This window comes from Panulirus ornatus, chromosome 6, assembly GCF_036320965.1.
Source record: "Panulirus ornatus isolate Po-2019 chromosome 6, ASM3632096v1, whole genome shotgun sequence".
In the NCBI taxonomy this organism is placed as follows: domain Eukaryota; kingdom Metazoa; phylum Arthropoda; class Malacostraca; order Decapoda; family Palinuridae; genus Panulirus; species Panulirus ornatus.
In genome coordinates this window covers 19,332,271-19,349,477 of record NC_092229.1, presented here as the reverse complement: position 1 = coordinate 19,349,477, position 17,207 = coordinate 19,332,271, and the positions used below count along the sequence as shown (strand labels likewise).

The 17,207-nt window shown below is 41.2% G+C and overlaps 2 protein-coding genes across 4 annotated transcripts in view; one reads left to right on the top strand and one right to left on the bottom strand.

Annotated features, from left to right (window-relative positions):
• Ak2 (Adenylate kinase 2) overlaps window positions 1-5,169 on the bottom strand; it is a 115,872-nt gene extending 110,703 nt beyond the window's left edge. For both annotated transcript variants that reach the window (XR_011712889.1, XM_071662693.1), the window contains exon 1: window positions 4,962-5,169. Coding sequence is in view for 1 of the 2 variants with exons in the window: in XM_071662693.1 (XP_071518794.1) it covers window positions 4,962-5,060 (99 nt within the window). In the remaining variant the exon portion in view is untranslated. The remainder of the gene's footprint in view (window positions 1-4,961) is intronic.
• A 143-nt stretch (window positions 5,170-5,312) lies between these two features.
• The window catches only part of LOC139749109 (sorting nexin-17-like), a 186,109-nt gene continuing 174,214 nt past the window's right edge, over window positions 5,313-17,207 (top strand). For both annotated transcript variants that reach the window (XM_071662692.1, XM_071662691.1), the window contains exon 1: window positions 5,313-5,668. In XM_071662692.1, the coding sequence (XP_071518793.1) occupies window positions 5,609-5,668 (60 nt within the window). In that variant the 5' untranslated portion in view covers window positions 5,313-5,608. The remainder of the gene's footprint in view (window positions 5,669-17,207) is intronic.

Genomic DNA, 17,207 nt, shown 5'->3' with positions numbered 1-17,207 from the left:
GGGCACATGGAGAGAATGCGTGAGGAAAGATTGACCAAGAGGATATATGTGTCGGAGGCGGAGGGAACGAGAAGTGGGAGACCAAATTGGAGGTGGAAAGATGGAGTGAAAAAGATTTTGAGTGATCAGGGCCTGAACATGCAGGAGGGTGAAAGGCGGGCAAGGAATAGAGTGAATTAAATCGATGTGGTATACCGGGGTTGACGTGCTGTCAGTGGATTGAATCAGGGCATGTGAAGCGTCTAGGGTAAACCATGGAAAGCTGTGTGGGGCCTGGATGTGGAAAGGGAGCTGTGGTTTCGGGCATTATTGCATGACAGCTAGAGACTGAGTGTGAATGAATGAGGCCTTTGTTGTCTTTTCCTAGCGCTACCCCGCACACATGAGGGGGGAGGGGGATGGTATTCCATGTGTGGCGAGGTGGCGATGGGAATGAATAAAGGCAGACAGTGTGAATTGTGTGCATGGGTATATATGTATGTGTCTGTGTGTATATATATGTGTACATTGAGATGTATAGGTATGTATATTTGCGTGTGTGGACGTGTGTGTATATACATATGTGTGGGGGTGGGTTGGGCCATTTCTTTCGTCTGTTTCCTTGCGCTACCTCGCAAACGCGGGAGACAGCGACAAAGCAAAATAAATAAATAATGTATATGTATGCTTCTGTCCTCTCACCAACCCCTGACTTTACTTCCAAAACATTCCCAAACCACTCTCCTCCTTTACCCTTGAGCTTCGTTTCACTCAGAGCCAAAACATCCAGGTTCCTTTCCTCAAACATACTACCTATCTCTCTTTTTTTCTCATCTTGGTTACATCCACACACATTTAGACACCCCAATCTGAGCCTTCGAGGAGGATGAGCATTCCCTGCATGACTCCTTCTTGTTTCCCCTTCTAGAAGTTAAAATACAATGAGGGGAGGGTTCCTAGTCCCCCCCCCCTCTCCCATCCCCTTTACTCCTGAAACAGGAATTGTGGGAGTATGTGACAGAGCGTAAGAAACTAAACTCTACATTGATATGGGTAAAACTGAAAGAGGATGGAGAGAGAGATGGGTGGTTATTGGTGGCTACGCACCTGGGCATGAGAAGAAAGATCATGAGAGGCAAGTGTTTTGGGAGCAGCTGAGTGAGTGTGTTAGCAGTTTTGATGCACGAGACCGGGTTATAGTGATGGGTGATTTAAATGCAAAGGTAAGTAATGTGGCAGTTGAGGAGATAATTAGTGTAAATGGGGTGTTCAGTGTTGTAAATCGAAAGGATGAAGAGCTTATAGATTTGTGTGCTGAAAGAGAACTGGTGATTGGGAATACCTGGTTTAAAAAGAGAGATATATACTGGTGATTGGGAATACCTGGTTTAAAAAGAGAGATATATATAAGGATGTGTATGTAAGTAGGAGAGATGGCCAGACAGCATTATTGGATTACGTGTTAATTGATAGGCGTGTGAAAAAGAGACTGATGGATGTATATGTGCTGATAGTTGCAACTGGAGGGTTGTCTGATCATTATCTTGTGGAGACAAAGGTGAAGATTTGTAGAGGTTTTCAGAAAAGAAGAGAGAATGTTGGGGTGAAGAGAGTGGTGAGAGTAAGAGAGCTTGGGAAGGATATCTGTGTGAGGAAGTACCAAGAGAGACTGAAGTAAGATTATAAGTGAAAGAGAAGAGAGAGGCATTTGGACAATTTTTGCAGGAAAATAGTGCAAATGACTGGGAGATTTAGAAAGAGGGAGGAGGTTAAGAGAAAGGTGCAAGAGGTGAAAAAGAGGGCAATTGAGAGTTGGAGTGAGAAAGTATCATTAAATTTTAGAGAATAAAAAGATGTTTTGGAAGGAGGTAAATAGGGTGCGTAAGACAAGAGAACAAATGGAAACATTGAAGGGAGCTAATGGGGAGGTAATAACAAGTAGTGGTGATATGAGAAGGAGATGGCATGAGTATTTTGAAGGTTTGTTGAATGTGTTTGAAGATAGAGTGGCATATATAGGGTGTTTTGGTCGAGGTGGTGTGCAAAGTGAGAGGGTCAGGGAGAATGATTTGGTAAATAGAGAAGAGGTAGTGAAAGCTTTGAGGAAGATGAAAGTTGGCAAAGCAGTGGGTTTGGATGGTACTGCAGTGGAATTTATCAAAAAAAGTGGGTGACTGTGTCATTGACTGGTTGGTGAAGATATTCAGTGTATGTATGGCTTACGGTGAAGTGCCTGAGGATTGGTAGAATGCATGCATAGTGCCATTGTACAAGAGCAAAGGGAATAGAGGTGAATGTTCAAATTACAGAGGTATAAGTTTGTTAAGTATTTCTGGGAAATGTACAGAACATCAGATTGGGGAAAAGCAGTGTGGTTTCAGAAGTGGTAGAGGATGTGTGGACCAGGTGTTTCCTTTGAAGAACATAAGAAATACTAAGAAAAACAAGTGGATTTGTATGTAGCATTTATGGATCTGGAGAAGGCATATGATAAGAGTTGATAAAAGATGCTCTGTGGAAGGTATTAAGAGTATATGGTGTGGGAGGCAAGTCGCTAGAAGCAGTGAAGAGTTTTTGTCAAGGATGTAATGCATGTGTACGAGTAGGAAGAGAGGTAAGTGACTGGTTCTCAGTGAATGTCAGTTTGCCGTTGGGGGTGCTTGATGTCTCCATGGTTTTTATGGATAGGGTTGTTAGGGAAGTGAATGCAAGAGTTTTGGAGATGGGGGCAAGTATGCGGTGTGTTGTGGATGAGAGGGCTTGGGAAGAGAGTCAGTTGTTGTTCGCTGATGATACAGAGCTGGTGGCTGATTCGGGTGAGAAAATGCAGAAGCTGGTGACTGAGTTTGGTAAAGTGTGTGAAAGGAGAAAGCTGAGAGTAAATGTGAATAAGAGCAAGGTTATTAGATATAGTAGGGTTGAGGGACAAGTAAATTGGGAGGCACGTTTGAATGGAGAAAAACTGGAGGAAGTGAAATGTTTTAGATATCTGGGAGTGGATTTGGCAGTGGATGGAACCATGGAAGCAGAAGTGAGTCACAGGGTGGGGGAGGGGACAAAAGTTCTGGGAGCGTTGAAGAATGTGTGGAAGGCGAGAACATTATCTCGGAAAGCAAAAATGGGTATGTTCATCTTCCGCAAAGCTTTTACTACCTCTTCTCTGTTTACCAACTCATTTTCCCTAACCCTCGCACTTTGCACACCACCTCGACCAAAACACCCTATATCTGCCACTCTATCATCAAACACATTCAACAAACCTTCAAAATACTCACTCCATCTCCTTCTCACATCACCACTACTTGTTATCACCTCCCCATTTGCGCCCTTCACTGAAGTTCCCATTTGCTCCCTTGTCTTACGCACTTTATTTACCTCCTTCCAGAACATCTTTTTATTCTCCCTAAAATTTAATGATACTCTCTCACCCCAACTCTCATTTGCCCTTTTTTTCACCTCTTGCACCTTTCTCTTGACCTCCTGTCTCTTTCTTTTATACGTCTCCCACTCAATTTCATTTTTTCCCTGCAAAAATCGTCCAAATGCCTCTCTCTTCTCTTTCACTAATACTCTTACTTCTTCATCCCACCACTCACTACCCTTTCTAATCAACCCACCTCCCACTCTTCTCATGCCACAAGCATCTTTTGCGCAATCCATCACTGATTCCCTAAATACATCCCATTCCTCCCCCACTCCCCTTACTTCCATTGTTCTCACCTTTTTCCATTCTGTACTCAGTCTCTCCTGGTACTTCCTCACACAATGTGACATTCATTTTTTCATTTCATTTCAAGCTAGAAGTGTCAGTTTTCTAAATTGTTTCTTACATTTTTCACATGTATATATATGTATGTGTGTGTGTGTGTATATGTGCATGTGTGTGTGTATGTGTGTGTATGTGTATATATATATGTATATTATCCCTGGGGATAGGGGTGAAAGAATACTTCCCACGCATTCCTCACGTGTCGTAGAAAGCGACTAGAGGGGACGGGAGTGGGGGGCCAGAAATCCTCCCCTCCTTGTATTTTTTTTTTCAACTTTCTAAAATGGAAAACAGAAGATATATACATATATATATATATATATATATATATATACGGGTATATGTGTGGATGGGCCATTCTTTGTCTGTTTCCTGGCATTACCTCGCTGACATGGGAAACAGCAATCAAGTATAATAAATAAAAAGAGAAAAGAGAAGTGTCTGGTCAATACTTGCAGGGAAGTAGTGCAAGTGACTGGGAGATGTATAGAAAAAAGTGGCACGAGGTCAAGAGAAAGGTTCCCATAACCTTTTCTTTTCCTTATGAATTTTCTAGCGTTTTTCTCATGTTCTCGTTATAAGAGTTTCAAGGATCTTACAGCTAATTCAATCACTCATTGGGAGACAATTTCCTCAAAACTTCCTCACAAACATCTACATCCATGTTATTTTGCTAGTGCCCTAACATGAAACTTTACTATAGTCAGCTCAATTTCATCAAATTACGTAAGTTTTGCCAATAATAAAGTTAACAGTCTGGCAGCCTTAAAATCTGCTGGTAACTAAGAAATCTGAAAATGCATAAACGGTGTTATAAAGCCATTGCATATGTTACTTTCATGATTAGTGAGTAAAACGTATTTTCACACCAAATTAAATCTATGAGAAATAGTTGACAACAATAAGTTTGTTTGGGCTTGAGTAACTTATTTGTGTGTTGTGAAGAAAAAGTTCTACACTGTCGCTGCCCCGTCTGTAAACATCATAAAATTGTGGTCTTTAATCTTGTGGTTATTAGCTCCGAGATTTTCATGCCTTACTAGTTTTCCACTCGTGTTGCCACATGTACACATATTTCACCTCAGACTTAGCAATATTGTGTGTTGATGCAAATGAGAGTAAAGACATAGTGCAATCGAGCATGTATACAAAGTTGATCCGAGACGACAAGTGTATTACTCTCCCGCAAGTTACCACATGGGAACAAGCATACCTGAGTGCCTTTGCCAGAGCCAGGCGGCCCTAATAAGACAGCATTGATACCATCTCCCGACCCCACTGCTGGTGCTGGAACTTCAACTGTTGGTGCCATAATCCTTTTGTATTACAAGTAAAACTGACACCTTTTCAACTCATTTGCATGTTCACTACACCGGTGTTCAGACTTTGGGTTGTAGAGTCAAGCTATAAACGTTGGAAATTTTAGTATATAGAGGATCTCACATGGTGCAGGTGGCATGTGTGAACGGATATTTGTGTTATCTGAATGCATTTTAGTTCGTAAAGAAAGAATTAGAATATCCATCTACCAAGTACCTCATTTTTTAAAGAATTCTTGAACTCGATAGTCGCACCTAATAACTGTAATTCATCAAATTGTCTTCATATCTAAAATGATCTGTTACAGTGAAATAATCAACTTAGCTTAGAATGGAGCATGAGAAACAAAACTAATCGTTAAATGTATGGTTATGACCACGTTGGCCTGAGTTCTGGGACTATGCAGGTGGCCGCCAGATGTCAGGCTTTCATGTCAACAAACCCGAGCCTGGAAAGGTGATTGCTCAACAAGAAATCTGCAGCCTTCCGTATTGACGTCCTCATTATTGCAGATGCGAAGAGGCAGGGATAAAAACAAATATGCACTTTTCGATACCAGATACCCAGGAATGTAAAGAAGATAATGGGAGCACCTATGTAGTAAGTGCAGTGCAAGCTGTACAGTTATACTGCGTACCCATGTCATTCCTCAACTTCCTCTTAGAGGGATCACTGTTTTCATTGCAAGTGACATATATTACAACTGAACACATTCCCATTTCACTCAGATATGAAGCCATAGGTTATCCAAAACTTACGGGATCTTCGTTTTTTCATAGGTTTACATAATTCGTATAAACACCTATGTATGAATGAACCAGGGATACTTAAGGGCTGTTGAGCTTTGCACATGCTTAGTTTTTATAATAACTCACGTCTGTTAAAGTTGATTTAGTTCTTCTTTGCCGCTTGGATTGGATATTTAGTAATTTTGTTTTGCAATGTTACTGTATTGTTTAGGGAATAAAGTAACAGTTGTAGACTGTGATTTGAAGTACTATGAAATCACGGAAGATATCACGTAAGGTGATGGAAGTGAGAGCTATGTATATCAGGGATTATTTGTGATAATTGTAAAAGCAGGTAGCCCTTGAAGCAAGTAATTAAGTTGAAATAGGTAAACCACTTGTAAAATAGTAACACCTAATGAAAACCGTACTTGAATTCAACATTCGTAAATGATAACTTGTCAGAGTATATGGTCATGCATACTCTAGCTTTGGATTTCTTGTTCAATAGACTAATCGTTTGGTTAATGCAGAGTAAATCTAGAGTGTGGTTTTGGATTGTCACTTATTCCATATGCTAATTCACTATTCAATAACTAGATGGAAAGTAGGGTAATATGTGGGGCTGAATAACGATAGTATGAAATACCATTAGATATATGAATAAAGATGTAACAACCCTGTCTGAATGCATATGACATTTGGTGGTCTTTTAATAGCCAGTTTTCCTCATTATTGAGTAGATCTTCTTCAGTGCGTGACACCATGCATCTTTAGGTTCAAGAGGTAAACAGGAGTTCATATGTTTATAAATATAACATAATCTGACCTTATGTGGCACAGACTGAGCTAAACAGTAAGTCAGACTCTGTATATTTACAAGCATTTAAACTCACCCAACATAATTGCAGTACAAGAATTCAGTCATGTCTCCCTCTTAAATGTTATGACAGATGTCACCATGCAGTAGTGATAGATTGATGTAGTACATTGAAAAAATTATTGCATTGCCTTTCTGATATGGTCTTAGAAAGTTTCGATCTACCACAGATCCAGAAAGGATTTGCTAGTTACCATCATACAGTAAGAATGTTCATTGATCTAGGGAAAGTCTGTGGCACTGTTTGAGATATGGGATAATATAGATCTATATAGGGCCTAACTGGTAGACTATTTAGGTTTATTCAACCACTTTTGAAAGACAAAAAATTAAAGGTTATGGTTGGTGGTGAGTACTGTATAAGGTTCCAACAGGAGGAGGTATGCTATAGGGCGGTGAGGTTGTGTAGTTAAAGTAAAGTGGGAGGGTGGATTTGGATGTGAGTCTTGTTTCTTGGATGAGGTTTGTGTGGATGTGGTATTCTCCAAGTTGGTTGAGTAAATATTTCGCTGTGTTTGTTTTTGTGTTGGATGTTACCTGCTTCATTGCAGCTATTGATAGCATTGCAGACACTATCCTGGAGTAGGGGAGAAAGAATTCTGCTTCCGTATTCACTGCATGTCATAGAAGAAAGCTAAAAGGGCAGGAACAGGGGTCTAGAACATCCCCCCCATCCCCCCTTTCTTGTATTTCAGTTTTTAAAAGAGGGAATAGAAGACTGAATCAGACAAAGAGTGCTCATCCTCCTTGAAGGTTCAGGCTTAGGTGTCTTAATGTGTGTAGGTGTAACCAATATAAGAAAAGAGAATTGGAAGTTGTTGGATTACATACTAATTCATAAGCATGCAAAAGAATGACTTTTGGATGTAAATGCACTGAGAGAGGCATGTGGCAGGATGTCTAATCTCTATCTTGTGGAGGTGAGGGTCAAGATTTGTAGAGGTTTTCAAAAAAGAGGAAACAATGTTGGGACAAAAAGAGTGGTGAGAGTAAGTGAATTTGGGAAAGAGACATGTGAAGAAATTCCAGGAGAGATTGACTGTATGATGGCAAGAAATGAGAGCAAATGAAGTGAGGGGAGTAGGTGAGGAATGGGAGGTATTGAGGGAAGCACTAATGGTATGTGCAAGAGATGTATGTGGCATTTGAAAGGCGGGAGGTAGGTAGATCAGAAAGGGTGGTGAGTGGTAGAATTAAGAGGTAAGGCTGCTAGTGAGATAGAAAAGAGGCTTTTGCAGGAAGGGCTCACAGGGAAGAAGTACAAATGATTGGGAGATAAGAGAAAGAGGCAGGAGGTCAAGAGGAAAGTGGTGGGGTTGAAAAAGAGGGCAAGTGAGTTGGGGTGAGCTAGTATTAATAAACTTTAGGGAGATGAAGATGTTTTGGGAGGAGGTAAATATTGGGAACATCGGTGAAGGAGGCAAAGGAGGTAGTGATGAAGTGAGGAGGAGATGGAGTGAGTATTTTGAAGTATTGTTAAATTTGTTTGATGATAATTTGGTAGACGTAGGGTGTTTGGGTTGGGGCAGTAAGCAGAGTGAGAGAGTCATGGAGAGTGGTTTGGTGAAAAGAGAAGAGGTAGTGAGAGCCTTGTGTAAGATGAAATGTGGCAGGAGTGGATGGTATTATAGTTGAATGTGTTGTTGATTGGTTGGTAATTATTTTCAGTTTATGTATGGATCATGGTGAAGTGCCTGAGGATTGGCAAAATGCATGTATTGTGCCTTTGCATAAAGGCAAGGGGGATAAAGGTTAGTGTTCAAACTATAGAGGTAGAAGTTTGTTGTATTGATTGAGGGTGTTAGGGCATGTACAGAGCATCAGATTGTGGAGTGTGGTTTCAGAAGTGGTAGAGGATGTGTGGATTGGGTATTTGATTTAAAGAATGTGTGTAAAAACTATTTAGCAAAACAGCTGGATTTGTATATGGCTTTTATGGATCTGGAGAAGGCATATAACAGTGTTGATAGAAATGCTTTGTGGAAGTTTTGAAGAATACAAAGTGTTGGAGGAAAACTGCTGGAAGCAGCAAGAAGTTTTTATCAAAGGTCTATAGCATGTGTATGAGTAGGAAGAGAGGAAAGTGAATGGTTCTCAGTGAAGGTTGGTATGCAGCACAGATGTGAGCTGATACTATACTTTTTCAGTTTGTTGATGGATAAGGTGGTGAGGGAGGTAAATGCAAGAGTCTCAGAGAGAAGGGTGAGTATGCATTCTGTGAGTGATGAGAGGGCCTGGGAAGTGAGTTGGTGGTTGTTTGCTGGTGTTACAGAACTGGTGGCAGATCTGAGTAGAAACTGCAGAAGTTGGTGACTGACTTTGGAAGAGTGTGTGGAAACACAAAGTTGAGAGCAAATGTTAATAAAAGCAAGGTTAGAGTGTGTGGAAACAGAAAGTTGAGAGCAAATGTTAATAAAAGCAAGGTTATTAGGTTCAGCAGGGGTGAAGAACAGCATAGTTGAAGAAAAATTCAAGGATGTGAATTGTTATGGATACCTGGGAGTGGACATGGCAGCGATTGGAGCTATGGAGCGGAAATAAGTCATAGGGTAGGGGGCAGGTGAAGGTTCTGGGAGCACTGAAGAATATGTGGAAGGATAGAAATGTTGAAGAACTCTGTGTTGTGTGAGATGGTTTGATTAAGTATGCAATGAAAGGGCAAGTGATGTGTGGTAATGCAAAGAGTGCTGTTAGGAAAATAGAAGAGGGATGGAATGAAAAAGGATTTTGAGCAATTGTAGCCTCGAAATGGAAGTGGGTGAAAGGCATGCATGGGATAGAATGAAACGGAACGATATCATATACTGGGGTCGACATGTTGTCAATAGAGTGCACTGGGGTATGTCAAGTGTCTGGGGATAAACCATGGAAGGTCTATGGGGCCTGGTTATGGATAGGGAGCTGTGGTTTCGGTGCAATATGCATGACAGCTAGAGAATGGATGTGAACGGATGTGGCCTTTCTTCATTTGTTCCTGGTGCTACCTCACTGAATACGAAATAGTGAGAAACTGCAGAAGTTGGTGACTGAGTTTGGTAAAGTGTGTAAAAGAAGAAAGCTGAGAGTAAATGTGAATAAGAGCAAGGTTATTAGGTTCAGTAGGGTTGAGGGACAAGTCAATTGGGAGGTAAGTTGGAATGGAGAAAAACTGGAGGAATTGAAGTGTTTTAGGTATCTGGGAGTGGATTTTGCAGCGGATGGAACCATAGAAGTGAGTCACAGGGTGGGGGAGGGGGTGAAGGTTCTGGGAGTGTTGAAGAGTGTATAGAAGGCGAGAATCTTATCTCAGAGAGCAAAAATGGGTATGTTTGAAGGAATAGTAGTTCCAACAATGTTATATGGTTGTGAGGCATGGGCTATAAATAGGGTTGTGCAGAGGAGGGTGGATGTGTTGGAAATGAGGTGTTTGAGGACAATATGTGGTGTGAGGTGGTTTGATTGAGTAAGTAATGAAAGGGTAAGAGAGATGTGTGGTAATATAAAGTGTGTAGTTGAGAGAGCAGAAGAGAGTGTATTGAAATGGTTTGGTCACATGGAGAGAATGAGTGAGGAAAGATTGCCAAAGAGGATATATGTGTAAGAGGTGAAGGGAACGAGGAGAGATGGGAGACCAAATTGGAGGTGGAAGGATGGAGTGAAAAAGATTTTGAGCGATCAGGGCCTGGAAATACCGAAGGGTGAAAGACGTGCAAGGAATAGAGTGAATAGGAACGATGCGGTATACTGGGGTCATCGTGCTGTCAGTGGATTGAATTAAGGCGTGTGAAGTGTTTGGGGTAAAGCATGGAAAGTTTTGTGGGGTCTGGATGTGGAAAGGCAGCTGTGGTTTCGGTGCATTAAACATGACAGCTAGAGAATGAGTGTGAATGAATGTGGCCTTTGTTGTGTTTTCCAAGGCTACCTTGTGTGCATGCGGGGGAAGGGGGCTACCATTTCATGTGTGGCAGATAGGCTGCGGAAATGGATGAAGGTAGTATGTATGAATATATATGTATATGTCTGTGTATGTACATTTTTTTTTTTTTTTTTTTTTAAACTTTGTCGCTGTCTCCCGCGTTTGCGAGGTAGCGCAAGGAAACAGACGAAAGAAATGGCCCAACCCCCCCCCCCCCCATACACATGTACATACACACGTCCACACACGCAAATATACATACCTACACAGCTTTCCATGGTTTACCCCAGACGCTTCACATGCCTTGCTTCAATCCACTGACAGCACGTCAACCCCTGTATACCACATGACTCCAATTCACTCTATTTCTTGCCCTCCTTTCACCCTCCTGCATGTTCAGGCCCCGATCACACAAAATCTTTTTCACTCCATCTTTCCACCTCCAATTTGGTCTCCCTCTTCTCCTCGTTCCCTCCACCTCCGACACATATATCCTCTTGGTCAATCTCTCCTCACTCATTCTCTCCATGTGCCCAAACCATTTCAAAACACCCTCTTCTGCTCTCTCAACCACGCTCTTTTTATTTCCACACATCTCTCTTACCCTTACGTTACTTACTCGATCAAACCACCTCACACCACACATTGTCCTCAAACATCTCATTTCCAGCACATCCATCCTCCTGCGCACATCTCTATCCATAGCCCACGCCTCGCAACCATACAACATTGTTGGAACCACTATTCCCTCAAACATACCCATTTTTGCTTTCCGAGATAATGTTCTCGACTTCCACACATTTTTCAAGGCTCCCAAAATTTTCGCCCCCTCCCCCACCCTATGATCCACTTCCGCTTCCATGGTTCCATCCGCTGACAGATCCACTCCCAGATATCTAAAACACTTCACTTCCTCCAGTTTTTCTCCATTCAAACTCACCTCCCAATTGACTTGACCCTCAACCCTACTGTACCTAATAACCTTGCTCTTATTCACATTTACTCTCAACTTTCTTCTTCCACACACTTTACCAAACTCAGTCACCAGCTTCTGCAGTTTCTCACATGAATCAGCCACCAGCGCTGTATCATCAGCGAACAACAACTGACTCACTTCCCAAGCTCTCTCATCCCCAACAGACTTCATACTTGCCCCTCTTTCCAGGACTCTTGCATTTACCTCCCTTACAACCCCATCCATAAACAAATTAAACAACCATGGAGACATAACACATCCCTGCCGCAAACCTACATTCACTGAGAACCAATCACTTTCCTCTCTTCCTACACGTACACATGCCTTACATCCTCGATAAAAACTTTTCACTGCTTCTAACAACTTGCCTCTCACACCATATATTCTTAATACCTTCCACAGAGCATCTCTATCAACTCTATCATATGCCTTCTCCAGATCCATAAATGCTACATACAAATCCATTTGCTTTTCTAAGTATTTCTCACATACATTCTTCAAAGCAAACACCTGATCCACACATCCTCTACCACTTCTGAAACCGCACTGCTCTTCCCCAATCTGATGCTCTGTACATGCCTTCACCCTCTCAATCAATACCCTCCCATATAATTTACCAGGAATACTCAACAAACTTATACCTCTGTAATTTGAGCACTCACTCTTATCCCCTTTGCCTTTGTACAATGGCACTATGCACACATTCCGCCAATCCTCAGGCACCTCACCATGAGTCATACATACATTAAATAACCTTACCAACCAGTCAACAATACAGTCACCCCCTTTTTTAATAAATTCCACTGCAATACCATCCAAACCTGCTGCCTTGCCGGCTTTCATCTTCCGCAAAGCTTTTACTACCTCTTCTCTGTTTACCAAATCATTTTCCCTAACCCTCTCACTTTGCACACCACCTCGACCAAAACACCCTATATCTGCCACTCTGTCATCAGACACATTCAACAAACCTTCAAAATACTCATTCCATCTCCTTCTCACATCACCGCTACTTGTTATCACCTCCCCATTTACGCCCTTCACTGAAGTTCCCCTTTGCTCCCTTGTCTTACGCACCCTATTTACCTCCTTCCAGAACATCTTTTTATTCTCCCTAAAATTTACTGATAGTCTCTCACCCCAACTCTCATTTGCCCTTTTTTCACCTCTTGCACCTTTCTCTTGACCTCCTGTCTCTTTCTTTTATACTTCTCCCACTCAATTGCATTTTTTCCCTGCAAAAATCGTCCAAATGCCTCTCTCTTCTCTTTCACTAATACTCTTACTTCTTCATCCCACCACTCACTACCCTTTCTAAACAGCCCACCTCCCACTCTTCTCATGCCACAAGCATCTTTTGCGCAATCCATCACTGATTCCCTAAATACATCCCATTCCTCCCCCACTCCCCTTACTTCCATTGTTCTCACCTTTTTCCATTCTGTACACAGTCTCTCCTGGTACTTCCCCACACAGGTCTCCTTCCCAATCTCACTTACTCTCACCACCTTCTTCACCCCAACATTCACTCCTCTTTTCTGAAAACCCATACTAATCTTCACCTTAGCCTCCACAAGATAATGATCAGACATCCCTCCAGTAGCACCTCTCAGCACATTAACATCCAAAAGTCTCTCTTTCGCACGCCTGTCAATTAACACGTAATCCAATAACGCTCTCTGGCCATCTCTCCTACTTACATAAGTATACTTATGTATATCTCGCTTTTTAAACCAGGTATTCCCAATCATCAGTCCTTTTTCAGCACATAAATCTACAAGCTCTTCACCATTTCCATTTACAACACTGAACACCCCATGCATACCAATTATTCCCTCAACTGCCACATTACTCACCTTTGCATTCAAATCACCCATCACTATAACCCGGTCTCGTGCATCAAAACCGCTAACACACTCATTTAGCTGCTCCCAAAACACTTGCCTCTCATGATCTTTCTTCTCATGCCCAGGTGCATATGCACTAATAATCACCCACCTCTCTCCATCAACTTTCAATTTTACCCATATTAATCGAGAATTTACTTTCTTACATTCTATCACATACTCCCACAACTCCTGTTTCAGGAGTATTGCTACTCCTTCCCTTGCTCTTGTCCTCTCACTAACCCCTGACTTCACTCCCCAGACATTTCCAAACCACTCTTCCCCTTTACCCTTGAGCTTCGTTTCACTCAGAGCCAAAACATCCAGGTTCCTTTCCTCAAACATACTACCTATCTCTCCTTTTTTCACATCTTGGTTACATCCACACACATTTAGGCACCCCACTCTGAGCCTTCGCGGAGGATGATCACTCCCCGCGTGACTCCTTCTTCTGTTTCCCATTTTAGAAAGTTAATACAAGGAGGGGAGGATTTCCGGCCCCCCGCTCCCGTCCCCTTTAGTCGCTTTCTACGACACGCGAGGAATACGTGGGAAGTATTCTTTCACCCCTATCCCCAGGGATAAAATGTATGTACATATGTGGATACATTGAAATGTATAGGTATGTATGTATGCGTGTGTGGGTGTTTATGTTTATACATGTATGTGGGTGGGTTGGGCCATCTTTCATCTGTTTCCTTGTGCTACCTTTACTAAAGTGGGAGACAGCGACAAAATATAGATGAATAGATAAATAACTATTCCTGGGAATATGTTGATGATTTGGTTTTCTGTTATGTGTCTGCATTTCCTGAAGTTGATCCAAAACACTTGTAAGTGGCTGTTATTAAGATTATCTGTTGGTTAGAAAGCATGGTATTGTTACTGTTTTTGACATCCAACAAATTTTGTTAGATTAGGTTTTGTTGAAATTGATTTTCTGATGGTTCTTGATGTCTTTTGAGTGATTCTGACCATCATTTCTGTCACAAATCATACTTTTTGTGATTTCCCTCTCACAAAACCCCAATTCCCACTGGTGGTCCCTCATTACCATTGGATATTTCAAAAGCTAGGGATTTGCAGTTAGTTGAAGGTAAAACATGTGCAAAATACATGAAAAACCATTGGAAAAACTTAATTGTAACTTCCAAGCGGGTGGATGTCCTCAGCAGGAATTTAACCCAAAATTGGATTTTATATCTGGAAAAATGGCTGTCACAATACTTTGTACACGATCAAAAAAAAAAAAAAGAAATCAGTTCGAAAATAAGCTGTAGCAATACTTTGTACATGATCAGATTAAAAAACATCAGTTCCACATGTATTGTTGAAAGGTAAGAAGAGGATGCAAAAATTTGTACTTAATTTTGAGAGAAGTTATAAAAGTAATAAGTAAAAGTAAACTGTATGAATGAGCGATGATTGAGAGAGTGGTTGACAGCACAGAGCATCAGACTTTATAGGAACAATAGGGTTTCAGAAGCGGTAGAGGATGTATGGGTCAGGTGTTTGCTTTGAAGAATGTGTGTTTAGAATGCTCAGGGAAGCAGAGGGATTATTGTTTAGGATATATAGATCTAGAGAAAGCATATGATAGGGTTGATAGAGATGCTTTGTGGAAGGTGTAGAAATGCTTTGTCGAAGGTGTTGTGAATATATGGTGTAGGAGGAAAGCTTTTGGAAGTAGTGAGGAGTTTTTATCAAAGGAGGCATGTGTGTGAGTGGCAAGAGAGGAGAGGCAGTGGTTCGAGTTGAAGCAGTGTCTTTGGTAGAGATGTTTGATGTCACTGTCACACTGCAGGTTTATCGCAAGAATTCAGTGCTTAATGTGCAGGAACTGTTGGATAGCAATGAAAAGTTAGTGAAGGATTTAAAAATGAAGTATGCTGGTGTATTCGAGGAATGTTTGGGCACATACTCCGTAGGTGCAAGTGTAAAGCCAAAATTTTTGAAAGTTCTCTTGCCTTTTTCTTTGAGAGAGGCCACAAACATAGAATTGAACAGGCTAGTAGCAAATGGAGCACTCACACCAGTGAAAGCTCAGAATGGGCCACTCCAATAGTGGTTGTGTCCAAGCCATCCTCACAGGTTAGAATTTGGGAAGACTTTAAAGCTGAGAAGGACACTTTTCCAGTTCCAGAAGTAAATGACTTATTGACCAGTTTGGTAGGAGTAAGTCATTCTCAAAATTGGACTTTAGTAGTGCTTATCAATAGATGTTACTGGGTGAAGAGTCATACAAGTATTGTGTGATAAGTGCACACATAGGTTTGCTCAGGTATAACAGATTACCCTATGGGATCAAGACTGCATGTGGGATTTTTCTGAGGGAAATTCCAGATATTTGACAGACTTGTATATTTAAATGATATTTTGATCACTGGAAGCACTGAAGCAGAAAATAGAGCAAACTTGACAAAGGTCTTAGAGAAATGAAATGAAAAAGGTTTGAAGCTGTATTTTGACAAATGTGAGTTGTTCCAAAACAGTGTGAGTTATTTGGGACTCAGAATTGATGCACAGCACATTCACATATTAGAAAGTGAAGTATATGCAGTTGTCAGAGCACCTAGGCCAACATATGTACAAACATTGCAATCATTCTCAGGAGGTATGAATTTTTACAGCAAAATTTTCAGGAACCTCTCTTCAGTGCTTGCCCTATTATATATGTTGTTAAGGAAGGGGACGTGATGTCAGTAGTTGCAACCACAAGAAGCTGCATTTAAGAAAGCAAAGCAGATGTTATTGTCTACTGAGGTTTTGGTACACTATGATCCAGAGAGCCTCTTGTTTTAACATGTGATGTATCACCGTATGGTGTAGGGACAATGCTAGCATACCAAAATGAAGAAGGTTCAGAACAACGAAAAGCCTTTGCTTCATGCAGTCTAAATGATACTGAGAAAGATTATGCACAGATTAACAGGGAGAGTTTGGCAATAGTGTTTGGGGGTGGGCTTTTTTCATAGCTATGTGTATGGAAGATCATTCACATGAGTCACGGACCACAAGCCCATAGTTTCACTTTTACATGAACACAAGGCATTGCCCAGTATGGTTAGTGCAAGAATACAACATTGGACCATCTCACTTGCTGCTTATGATTACCAGTTGAAATTCAGGAATGATTGTGACAATGCAAATGCTGACTAGTGAGTAAGTTACCATTGTGGGAGAAACCAGCATCAGTACCAGTTCCCACATATACCATATTGTTGTAAGAGCACATTGAATATTCACCAGTTGCAGCTAAACACATCTGGAGATGGACAGCACATAACCCAGTATATGCTAAAGTTTTGTCTTTTATCAAGAAAGGCTGGTCAAAAGCTGCTCAAACTCAAGAGTTTACTCTTAAGTCATTTTATGTACATAAAGTTTAACTTAGGACAGATGAAGATTGCTTAATGCAGGGGAACAGGGTAGTGGTTCCTCCAGCAGGACAGCAGAGTTTATTAAGAGAACTGCACAAGGCTATTCCAGGTATCTATACAATGAAGGGGATTGCTATATCATATGTTTGGTGGCCTAATTTAGATAGGGGTATTGAAAAAATGGTAGAAACTTTTGAGATTTGCCAAAGTGATAAGAAATAAACCCTGTGTTAAGCCCCTTCATGTGTGGCCATACCCTGATAAGACATGGGAAAGAGTGCATATAGATTTTGTTGGATGGTTTATGGGGCGTATGTATTTGGTCCTCATTGATATCTGTTCAAAATGGTTATTTTTTTTTTATTTTTTATTATACTTTGTCGCTGTCTCCCGC